General features: G+C 40.7%; 2 protein-coding genes across 2 annotated transcripts in view; one reads left to right on the top strand and one right to left on the bottom strand.

Moving 5' to 3' along the window:
- The window catches only part of LOC121610877 (raftlin-like), a 104,380-nt gene extending 103,839 nt beyond the window's left edge, over window positions 1-541 (bottom strand). The window contains exon 1 of the mRNA XM_041943189.1: window positions 208-541. The gene's annotated coding sequence lies outside the window, so the exon portion shown is untranslated. The remainder of the gene's footprint in view (window positions 1-207) is intronic.
- A 7,867-nt stretch (window positions 542-8,408) lies between these two features.
- LOC121610257 (cysteine-rich venom protein Cau1) lies at window positions 8,409-11,712 on the top strand. The gene is given in 7 exon segments (XM_041942276.1): window positions 8,409-8,468; window positions 9,121-9,124; window positions 9,366-9,465; window positions 10,450-10,596; window positions 11,163-11,225; window positions 11,364-11,443; window positions 11,576-11,712. Coding segments are annotated over 7 exon segments (591 nt in total).
- The last annotated feature ends 1,034 nt before the right edge of the window (window positions 11,713-12,746 follow it).

Below are 12,746 nucleotides of genomic sequence, written 5' to 3'. Positions count from 1 at the left end.
GTGAAATGCGTGAACATGTGTGTGTGGTAGCAGTGGATTTGGAGCTTCTTGTCGAACACGCTGCTCAGAAGCCAAACTTGTGGCTTGCGGCGTCGTCTAATGAATCAACTCTCTGTGGTAAACAATTGCTACCATGCAGTCCAAGTTTACAGTGGCTGCTGTCCAGGGAGTGCGCTAACACATCTGTTAGGAAGGAGCAAAACTTACCTGTTTCGCAATCTCGTTGAAAAGTTCACTGCTTGGAGGCGAAGGCAGCAGCTGGACCAGAGCTTCCAGCAGGGAAACGCATTCTACTCGGACGGAGAGCGGCACGAAGAGAGGATGGAGGACGGGTTCGGATCCTGCCCGGCAAAGCTGGCTGAGGTTGCCGTGGAGCTGGCTGGCTTGAAGGAAGCACAATCCTCCGGCAGGCGACAGAGAAACCAGAGCGTCTGTCGGCTCTACGGGCACAGCGGCAGCAGCAGCAGCAGCTCCAGCGGTTTGCTTCGTCTTCCCCCCTCACCACCTAACGGAGCTCAAACACACTTGTAAGCTCGGTGTGTTTAGGTCATGCTCAAAGTATGCCTGTGTACCGATGTTCTGCAAGCTCAGGGAAACCACATCCTGTCACATATTTACCTCCCTCCCATGTCTCTCCCTCCCTTTTCTCTCTTTCTGTGTGGTGTTCTCTCTCTCTCTCTCTGTCTCTTTTCCTGTGTCTTTCTCTCGCTCCCCCGTGATTGTCTGAAGCAACTGAGCGCTCTGACCCAGCGTCTGTTCAGCACAGCCTCCCTGCCTCTCTGCCTATCTCTCCAGCAGCCGCACCAGTTCCACTCGGCTGACTGAAGAATCCATCTGAGGAGAGGAGGGGGAGAAGAGAGGGGAGGGAGAGGAAGGGAGGGAGGTGGGGAGGGGGCTTCGTTGGGAAATACCAGAGTTAGAGAGAGGGAGGAGAGGGAGGAGGAAGGGTGGTGGGTGTTGTTTAGGGAGTGAAGGACTAAAGAAAGATTGGCGGACTGAAATAGTGATCAATAGCTTGTTTGAGAGAGAGAGATGGAGAGAAGTAGAAAGAAAAGCAGTAGAATGCTGCGCCACATAGTCAATACATGCACACACACACACACACACTCACACACACACTCACACATGCATGCTGTTGGAAGTGTTTCTGGGGACTGGTGATAAATTTGACTAAAAAAGTGTAAGAGGTACATGCATGATGGTTGTTTTGTTGAGTGCAGCTGTGTGCGTGTGTGTGTGTGTGTGTTTCCCACTACTTCACTCCTCTGTAGTGGTTATGCATATTTAATAGGTCCGGGTCAGGACCCCCTATAGCTCCGTATTTATTATTTAAGCCAGTTTGTATGAGGGACCACCACTCTGGAGAAATACCGGACTTCTGATACATAAACTGCGATTTCCGCCACGACAACAACTACCTCCACCTGAGCAACAACAACAACAACAGCAGCCGCAGCAGCAGCGATCAATGGTGGCACAGAGGATCCTCGCTGGAGGCATCTGCATCACTGCTGACATCAGGGAAGAAGTTTCCATCACTGTCTGTCTGTACCATTAACTCTCTGCAGTGCTACCACTGTTCGGTTTGACCCTGGTTTGCTGTTTCGTGCCGACTGTGTTGCGCAGAATTTGGCTGCTTTGCTTGTTGAATATTTCTGACAATTTCAGAAAACTTAACGCGTCTACAATCAATTGTTCAATATAAGCAATGGATCACATGACTACATGTATGTGACAGGGGTCTCTTGTAGTGAGGATTGTCACCCAAATCTGCAGTTCCCCTCAGCTCCACAGAGTGCGTAACGCGTTTCGGCTCATTGTTTCGGTTTTACGTCCCACAGTTGAACTGTTTTGGTTCCCTCTCTCTGCTTTAAAAGTGTTGTTGTTTTTTTTTGGCTACTGCAAGCAGCAGTTTTCACCAATAAATAATACATAAATGTTACATCTAACATGTGCTACCTGCCCAGCCCCAAATGTCAGGCAAACAAAGTGAGTAAGTGGAGCATTTAGCTGCTAAAAGACCAGATATTTTTCTCAGGAGTTGGTGGAGACCAAAATGAAGCTAATAGGAGAGTGAATACTTTCATTCATCAGATGAGAGACAAGACTAATCAACTAATATGAGCTAATATCAAGTAAAAAAAAATGGGATATAGTAACTTTGCCTCTGCTGCCCCCAGGTGGCTTAAAAAATCAGTTCTCGCAGGTTCCGCTGAAATGGACACGAGGCAAAGCTTGATGATGACCACAATGCAGCAGGCGTGGTTGGCTGATTTGCAAAGACAGAAGGCTACATGTGAAACACTGACCCCTGTGTCCGGAAAGAGGCACGAGGGCCTGACTGGATCCTGGTGGGTGAAGTGGGTCGACCAGTGGATCACTTCCGTCTTCAAAGGAGCGAAACACTTGAACCAAAGCTGATGAAAGAAAAGGGCAACTCATTTTAATTATTATTCATTTGTGAAAAATCTTTATCTCCATCCTCACTTTCAAAGTGAGTAACCAACATGTTTTATTATCTCCCTGACAACACATATAACCACCTGTTGTAACTAAACCATCCCCATGACAACTGAGCAAATGCTTTGCTGAAAGCTTCTGGAACAGCAATTTTGAGCTTTTCCTATCAAATAACATTTTAAATGTTATAACTGAATTTATAACATGTTGGATATGTGTGTTTTTTTGTCTAATAGGCTGTAAATTATGTGAAGATTAGTGATTTGCTTTTATTCACTTTTTCTCAGTAATTAACTGCATGATTTTCAGGTTTTAGCTTCTCTTCACTGCAGCATGTTCAGTCTGACTCTCGTTGCTGCAGCCTCTTTTCAGCCATATTTATTGAAAGCGACAATACAGAGTGATATTTTTGTTTTGCCGAAATCGATTTGGTTCCTTTCCAGCATGAGTTGGCCTGGTCACTGCTTCAGAATAGGTGCTGAATGAGGATCTTTGACAATGGTGACTATTCTAACAGGCCTTGACGTCTGTTTCTAAAGGATGTTGAGGAAGCTATGGAGAAAAGTGATGTTTGCACAGCAGTTCACAGCTGTTACACAGAAATTATTAAGATAATTTTTAGACATGCAAGCAGCGTTTGCCTATCAGACCACAACTTCGGGCCAGCCTCGACAACTGTTGGATGGATTGCATGAAATGTTGTGCAGCTGTTTGTGATCCACAGCAGATGAGTGATAGTTTTGCTGATACCCCAAATTCCCCAGATTCACTGATTAGATCTAAATTTTAATTTGTCCAGTATTTTGGTTTATGACCAAATGCTTCCAGCGCTAATGGCATTCCTATTAGCCCCAGCTGGGTTGTGCTTAGTGCTAATTAGCATGTTAGCATTCTCACATACTGATAAACATGCTATGCTTTATTCCGGGCCAAACATAAGCGCGTTGGCACTGCCACTGTTAGCGTGTTAGCATGCTCACGTTAGCATTTGGGTTAGGGTTAGCATCATAACACATGACAATTATGGAATGCATTTACATGCATTTTTCCTTCCTTGTTCCTAAGAGTAGGAGAGAAGTATGAAAGTGTTTTTTTTAAACACCCTGTATCCCATGGTGAAAAAATCCCTTTAAGAATAATTTGTAGATATCCTGCAATCTATCGAACAAACAAAAACACAACTGAAATCTATCCTCCTTGCATGTAGTGAGGTGGGAATTTAATAACATAATGAAATGCAAATAAAAATGATTCTTGGCAAAAATATACTTATTGACAAGCTGAGACGAAACAAGAGAGACAAAGGATGACTTGCTTTTGGATAAGCTGTCATAATTACAGCTCCAGGTATAGACTTACTGGCACTACACAATGTGATCATGACATTGGGCTCTTCTCAAAGTCATTTTTAGCATAAAAGGGGATTCGCTCGATCATTTGCCAGGCTTCAAGCTCCCTTTTCAAGGAGAAGCCTCATTGTGTTGCTCAGACGTCGCTATGAGAGTCTAACTCCAGGCCACAAATTAATGATATGTCTCTTTTAAAGATGGAGATTTCTTGCCTCTGTTTGCTGTCACACCAGGAGCCCCATTAGACTTTAATCACCCTTCCTGAAAGCACAAGCGCAAACCTGCCAACACGTATCTAGATCTCGGCAACCTGCGTCCGATTTTGGAAGGGCCTTTTTTCTGCGTTAGACCACCTTCTGTGAAAAAAGATTCAGTGCTGGAAGGGGAAAGGGTCGTTCTGGCAAATCGTATCTTTGAAACACCCGTGGAGAGACCTGAGGTTGGAATTAAAGAACGAAAGAAAGTGAAATTGTTAACGTTAACGTTGGATGGATGCTTGACTGGTTTTCCAGCCCTTTAAACTGAGTGAAATCAAATAAAGTGCTGAAGCCATCCCGACTGGCGCTGAGGCTTGAATGACTGTAATGATCACCCACAGAGTAATTGCCAACGTGCTTTAGCTTTGGATACAAGCTAAAAAAAAAACATGCCAAAAAGTGAAAAAAAAGCATATGTGGGAAGATGGCATTTACATGATGTCATCTTCACATCTTATACTTCAGTGGGTTTATTGTTCAGTTCTAAATTGTGTGTGTTTAACCTTCTGTAACTCGTGGAAACTTGACCTTACGGCTAAAACGGCCACAAAGGGCGCACTGCTGAATGTCTTTCGCTGATGTTTCCCCACTGGAGAACTGTGGGACAACTGAAATGGGACAAACAATGTGAGACGAATTGTAAAGATGGGCAGCCAAGCATGGTGTTTGTGCAAGCTGGTGTTTGTGGAAGCATCAGTCTTACGCGAGCGGCGGAGGATTCAGACAGACGGCTGATTGGACGGGAGTGTGAGTGGAACAAAACGCATCACTTAGGGAGCCTAAATGAGTCTCCTCATTCTGCTGTAAAATAATAACATTGTTCAATCACAGGCTCTATTATATTCAGGGATTCATACAAAGAGAACAGTTGTGTTTGGTCATTGGACCATTGGAGCTCCTCTGTGACTGGAGATGTTACAGTGCCCCCCAGTGGTCAGTGTGGAATGAGAGCTTTTAATAATGTGTCAAATGTTAAAGAACATGAACATGTTCTTCATTGTGGCCTTGCTTTTATTGTCAGTGGCTGTGTCTTTTTTCATGTATGGGTTCCTTGCTCTATGTATTGTTTTCCTTTGTGTTGCACATTTCAATTAGGACAATTAGCAACACACAAATATGTCCTGTGTGGTGATATAATAGATACTAACATTAATATCCCCATTTTATTATTGCTCTGCATCTTATTTCAATAACTGTTTTAATATTGATATTTTTTAAAGTGACTGCTAGGGTAACATCTTTCCAGCGCACATGAAAAATGGCTAACTCTGGTGCATTTACAGTAATATTTACTAATGTTTGTAATGTGTGTTTCTGTGTAATAAACCCAAAAATTAAATAAATAAACAACAAGTTGTATTTTTGAAAAATATAAAATGTGAAATCTCTCTCAGATAGACTGTGATTGTGCTTTGGTTTGCTTTTTTGATTAAACATGTATGCATTACAGTGACCCCCGCGGTGTCATAGCATGTGCACTAATTTGCTTAATGTTTGCAAAGCGTTGACAGAGGTGAAAATGATAGTTGCAGTCTGTGACACTGATAGCAATGATGCAAAATAACAATGACTGTATAGATTCAATTATGTATTGAATGAATTAATGAGAAAGCGGTTTAGGAGACGCTCAAACAGATTAGCATTTTGAGTTCAATACTAAAACACTAAAGGCTAGCATCAGCACATTAGCATTAGCACGAGAGCTGCGTTAACAAGAATTCAATAATGTCCCACAGGGATGAAAGCCACAGTGTGATTCAGGCCATATTTGTGTGCATCTCTTGTCTGCTTATGTCAAACGTCTCAAAGTTTGTGGAGCCTACATAGTGTTTGTTTAATTATGATGAAATCATGAATCCACAAAATCTACTAACAATTTTATTGTTTGATGTGTTTGATTCTTCATTTGCTTTTTAATGGAACCTGTTGGCTGTATGAACCCTTAGAAAGTGTGCATAAATTCAGCCGTCTTTTTCCTTTTTCCAATGATTAGATACCTGAATTACACAACAGGGGTGAACAAGAAAAGATTTCCAACAAAAGACTTCAACCTCGCTCATATAATTTCCACCAAACTCTGCTGCATTAGGCTGTCAGTTTTCTGCCCGGGGTGTCCGTCTATAGCTGCACTCACATTCTGTTCTTTGATGGCTACCATTACTTTAAATTATGTGCCTTCATTCTTATCTAATGGTGAGAGTTTCTGCTCCAAGAGAACCGCATTTGAACGTATACAAAGCCATTGGTACATACAGCGCCGCCCATGATATCCATCATTGCATTGAACGTTAAACACTGGTGACAGTGGAGAACAAACTGACTTTGCATTTTGTATTTACTGCTAGTTTATAGTTCATATGGAGCCGAGTTCACACACACTGTAGCTTAATCAGATATCTTGTGATTTAGCTCTCTTGACTTGCACCAAAATCGATATCTTAATTTTCAGCCTCGCTACAGGCATGGTTCCGGAGAGGGAGGGCAGTGTCTGCTGTTTAGTCAGTCCACCACTGATGTTCCAGACTGAAATATCTTAACAACTATTTGATGGATTGTAGTGCACAGACAGTCATGGCCCCCATGTCTAGCACCACAACCAGGTCAATATTTCCAACCATCCATTAAATTATTTCTACATCTACCTGATGGAGTGGCAAAAAAATGTTCAGGCTCCCAGACAATGAATCGTGCTTATTTTGGGGACCCCTTTACTTTTCCTTTAGCTTTAACATTTGTGGTTTTGAGTGAAATATCCAGGCGTTGCTATGGATGAATGCATATCATTCGTTTGGCAGACATTTTTCTCTAAAGCGACTGACAATACGTGCATTCAAACTCAAAAGAAACCAAAAAAAAGTGCAAATAAACATATATATGAGTATTAGAGAGGAAAGCCATCTGTGCTTCCTCAAACTTCTCAGTCTGGAGATTGAAGTCTTTGATGAGAATGACTGTCAGGGAAACTGGCCGAGAGGAAGATTCATGATCCTCTTAACTGTAGCGCCATCATTAGGTTAAACTTTTAGGTGACTTGGTTTATGACCCATCAGCCTCAGCTATACTTTATGTTAAATGTAAGTAAAAACACAGTCATTAACAAATTAACTGCGTTTGACAACAAAGGTTTTGCAAAGTGTTCCTGAGCCTGTTGTAAAATCCTTTATCCAGTCATGTGTTCACAAAGTGGTGAACCTCGCTTGTGAGCGACTGAGCCTTTCCAGGATGCTCCTTTCATACCCAACATGATACTATCACCTGTTACCAATCAACCTGTTTACCTGTGGAATGATCCAAACAGGTGTTTTTGGAGCGTTCCACATCTTTCCCAGTCTTTAGTTGCTCCTGTCCCAACTTGTTTGAAACATGTTGCTGCATCAGATTCAGAATAAGCAGATATTTACAAAAATCAATGAAGCTGATGAGGGAGAACATTAAATATATTGTCTTTGTGCTGTTTTCAGTTGAGTGTATATCAAAAAGGATCAGCAAATTATCACATTGTGTTTTATGTTTTATATTTTACACAGCGTACTAACTTTTTTGAAATCTCATATTTCACCAACGGGCTTTCTGCATCCTTCTGTGTTTGCATTTCTCTATGGAAACAGGCAGCAGCCACACACACACAGGTCTACTACATTCACCATGGTACAAATCCCACAAACACAAAATAAGACAAGACATCATGGCAAGGCACAAAGGAGAAAAGTCTGCACACCTTTCTCCTTTGTGCCTTGCAGGATCGCCTTTCTGGCATGTGGACAAAGCAAGCACTGGGTGCATCTTCAGTCTACTCGGCCTGCATCACTTCATCCACTCACATTCAGGACCATACGGATCCATTTTATCGACCAATACTCAGGCACCTTTCACTTCTATGCTGTGTAAACTTCTGCCAACACATCAAGAAGTCACTGCACCTTCAGGTTTGGTAATTCCTTGTTTACCCTCCGTCAGTTGCGTTCCTCCATGTGGTGTGATAGACTTGTTTTTGTGTGAACAGTCCTGGACACTGCTGCATCATTGGCAGCCGGAGGGGAATGAGCTGGGTCTATAAAAGGAGGGAGACGAAAGCACCAACTCACCTCCACCTCCTGAAAGCCCTGGAGCAGGTATGCCTCAGAGTTCAGATTGTTGTTTTTATATACATATATATATGTATGTACGTATGTATTGATGATATGTATAGATGTATTCAAAGGAAATATCCAGCACTCCTGCATATGTGTGTGTGTATAATAATGATAATAATAATAAAACTGATTTTTCAAATGTCACAAACAGTAATTCTACTTTCTCGTTATCTTCAGGGCACACGCTCACCTTCATTTTGTTCAGGAAAATGTTTGCTCTCCTGATTTGTATCTTGACGCTGCATCTGGTGCACTCTGCCTGTGTCGTGGCGAGTAGATGTTTTGAATATTAGGATTTTGTTTCCATGGGTTGGAAAGTATGTTTATTTGCAATTTGAATAAAAAGATAGCAGTAAAAGTACTTCTAATTCCATTTTATATTTTATAGTGTGGGAAATGACCTTTCAGGTATTTATGATTGATTTGATCACACTGGACTGTGCTAGGGAGACATTTACAGCTGAGATTCATACATTTGTTCATTTTCAGAGAGCACATGAACTCGGTGAAGGTTTTGTAGTGTTAATTAGACAACAGCAGAATTTTATATTCACAATGTCATGAAATATTCTGCTATTCCAAAGAAAAATATCATGTATATCGCCTGGTCGTACATTAAACCAGCCAGCAGTGGGAATAGCAAATCTAGCTCTGTGAAATAACCTTGATTTTACAATTAACATTATTACTTGAGGTACTATTTTTTCTACTGCTAATTCTTTAAGCTTCGAGTTCAGTAAAATTTTATCAAAGTTAAATTAAAGTTTCAATGCCTGGCTTTGCTCTTCACAGAGTGTATTTATGCTGTCGAACAAACAAGTAAAAAAGTAAAGGGTTTGACTATTTTTCACTCCCCTTATGAGAACTTCACTTAAATTTCCTCTTATTTATACTTTTCTGTATGTCGTGGTGTGTCTGCAGCAAGGTAAGCACAATATTAAATGCATCAAACATGTTTAGCTTCACAGAGGAGTTTTATTTTCCAGCATCGACTCTGAGCGGAGTCTCCCAGTAAAGTAATGGGATTTGGCACAGTCCTTTCTGGATGTTCTGTTGTTCCGTCGAGCCATTTCACAGTAACTAAGCCAGAATATGTTTTGTGAGTAATATTGTCGATATTAAGCCATCAGAGTAAATATCACTCTCCATTATGTCTTTAATCACAGCGGTTCAGGCTGAGATTGTTGACCTTCACGACGCCTTCAGGAGAGCGGTTCAGCCTCCTGCTTCTGACATGCTGATAATGGTCAGTCCCGCTTTCTACTCGCACAATAAAAAGGGCTCGCTAATAACTCTCAGCATTTGCTTCCCCTCGCCTGTGGGAAGATAAAAAATAATAACGCGGGTGAGGTCTGTGCAGCACCTGCGAGTCGTAACAGTCATAAGCAGCTTTTCCAGTTCAGGGTTGTATAGTTTGATGCTTACAAACTCACTCAGCCTTACTGTTCTGATGCAGCAAACTTCCTCTCATATTTGAAGCAGCATAGATGTTGAAGTGTGAAGATTTTGACTTCTGCATGGTCTGTCATAGATAAATATCATCACTCCAAAATGTCATTTTTATTTATTACCATTGATTAATGCGGGTTCTTTCATAGAAATCTTATAATGTTTTCAGTTCATAGCGAGTCAAGCCCGATCATTACAAATCCATTGTACACAGTTAAAAGTCTGCCAGTCAACAGGAGGATACGGACGGTTTATTTCTCTCCCAGAAGAGTTGGCTGTCTGGAGGTGGAAGCTTCCAGCACAAAGGTTAAAAGAAAAATCTCATGTTTATATTAGAGCTCAGTTTTGTTTATGGGGGAAAAGGGCCCAGCAAGTGTTCTCTCAAATGAGAAGACCACTTCAATTCCAGCCTTTTCTAATTTTAAGGGTTAAAGTGGAACACATTTTGAAAAATGAAGTTTGGAATCACAAATGATTCAGTTTTCAAATATCTTGCGAGAGAATGGCTCTTTTTTTTTTTTTTTGTTATCATTTTGCCTCGCACATGCCGGGAACGCAAATAAAAGCTCACAGATTATGTCAGTGTATAAGTTGCCTGTGAACTGACCTTGTGATTGATGGTCAGAGTCACAGTGAACATTATCTTATCTCCAGTCTTAATACCTTCTTTTAATAACAAATTACAGGGAGTGGGATATGTTATCATTGCAGAGATTATCGTCAACAGGCCCTTTAATGAACCCTGTTTTATCTTAATAACTTAATCTACTGGGACATGAAAATAAAACTGTGTATTTGCAGACACCCATTAATCTGTGCTGCCACGTGTTTCATCACTACCTGGCACAGCGAGGTGTCACACTACCTGTATCCCAATGGCTCCACCAACGGACAATCTATTGGTCACTACACACAGGTAACATTTACCTGTTCCTAGAAAAATGATGTGTTTGCAAAGTTCGCAAGGTTTGTCTGTTCATGTTTGTCGTATATTACATATTTTTTTTTAAACAAAAGATCTGATTACTACTTGTAAGTGAAAAGGGTGTGACGCAATTCTCTCAGGAGTAAGTGAACATAATTCATTGCAGTTTTAGAGACCCTCTAAGCTGTCCCAATGCTTTCTGTAGCTGTACACACAAAGATCCTTTTTGTGTTCCTTAACATTCATTTTATGGTGTGAATTGTCTGCACAAATTGAGTGTGACCAGTCCCACTTTCACCAATGGATTCATGTTCTTTTAAAAAATATGCAGAGATGGCAAAATGGCAGTTTTCAAAACACACACACACACATATATAAATGCTCACAGATTGTGTGTGTGTGTGTATATATATATATATATAGAGTATATAGAATATATATATATATAGAGTATATAGAATATATAGAGTATAAAGAATATATATATATATATATATATATATTATGTGTATACACACACACACACACACACACACACACACACACACACACACATATATATATATCTTCACATGACACTGTGAAGAAGTGGCTGTAGCGTGATGTCGTGCCATAACAACATCTATTTCTATGGTTGCCATTATTTCCAAGCGTATGCGCACATTTCACCCTCCATACCCATGACATTGTTTTACATGTGATTTCTGCAAGAGCTTAACAGTGGTGGAAGTAATCAGAATCAGTAATCAGAGTAAGAACAATTGATAGCTGTTTGATTTGTTTAACAGAGGAAACTCAGGGGATGGCGTCCTCACAAGGCTGGACCCCAGTGTGCTTCCTGTCCCGATAACTGTGAAGACAACCTCTGCAGTAAGTCCCACATAGTATGACAAATACACACTGTGGCAAATAAGAAGTATGTTACACTAAATATTGTCTACTGGGGTGGAAAAAAGGACAAGAAGCTAACTCCCACATTGTTTTTTCTATTTTCCATTTCAGCCAACCCCTGTCCTGATATAAACCACTTTATCAACTGTCCAGTCTTGAAACACATGTTTGGATGTGATAATAAGATGGTGTATTGCTGGTGTCCTGCTTCATGCAAATGCACCAATAAAATCCTCCCAATGGCCTAAAGATAAGCTGCAGATTGACCTAAAGTGTTGTTACATCGTTACTGGTTCTGTGAACAAGCTGCGGTAACCATGATACATGTCCGGTAAGCTTGTAATGATGTGCCCATGACACAAGGACAGAACGTGTGTCTGGAAAAATCTGGTCTGGCGTTGATTAACTAAAGTTAAAGGGATGTTTCGAGGAGTGTTTTAAAATATTAATCTCTTAGCAAAATCCCTGGAGCATTATGAGTTGCAGAAATGTGTCAGAGCAAGCAAGAAACCCAGTTTTACTGTTAATCCACCCAACTCAAAGACAGTATGAATCCAAAATGTTAATTCTACCTATAATCATACAATAAGGACTACATTAAAAAGCAATTGGTGTGTACCTTTGTTCTGATTAATGATGTTTTATTATGTTTACAGTAACAAACAGATGTGATTTATAAGTAATTTTGTCATAAAGGAAAGAAGAAACGTTGCACTTTACATATGTGAAGGGTCCAAAATCACAACGTTATCCACATATCCAATGTTAATACTCAATTTCAGTGTCAGCGGCATGTTCTACATTGAAGTTTGAATCGATATTGTTACATGTCACTGTTAAATCCATCTGTGTGGGAAAATAAACATGACTCCAAATGCAAATACTAATGTTTCCCCATGTCAGCTTTAAATTTGTTGTGCTGCCATCGGGTGCTCCACTTCTTCTTCAACACTGTACATGATGTGGTTATTTTGCTTATGAACCGGTGCAGCAGCGAACAGTTGCCTCAACATACAGTTAGTCAGCTGATATTAACAGTGGACATTTCAATATCCACTGTCAATAAGTTGGTAAGACTCCAGTCTATAAATGTTTGCACATTTAAATACAGGAAAGATGACAAGTCTCTCTGAGTACACACACACACACACACACACACACAGAGAGAGAGAGAGAGAGAGAGAGAGAGAGAGAGAGAGAGAGAGAGAGAGTCATAAAATGTAATGATTTACGTTATGGGGACCTGCATTTTGTCCCCATAAGGAAGGCGAGTCCCCACAAT

The sequence above is a fragment of the Chelmon rostratus genome, chromosome 8, assembly GCF_017976325.1.
Source record: "Chelmon rostratus isolate fCheRos1 chromosome 8, fCheRos1.pri, whole genome shotgun sequence".
In the NCBI taxonomy this organism is placed as follows: domain Eukaryota; kingdom Metazoa; phylum Chordata; class Actinopteri; order Chaetodontiformes; family Chaetodontidae; genus Chelmon; species Chelmon rostratus.
This window is presented reverse-complemented; position numbering and strand designations above follow the sequence as displayed.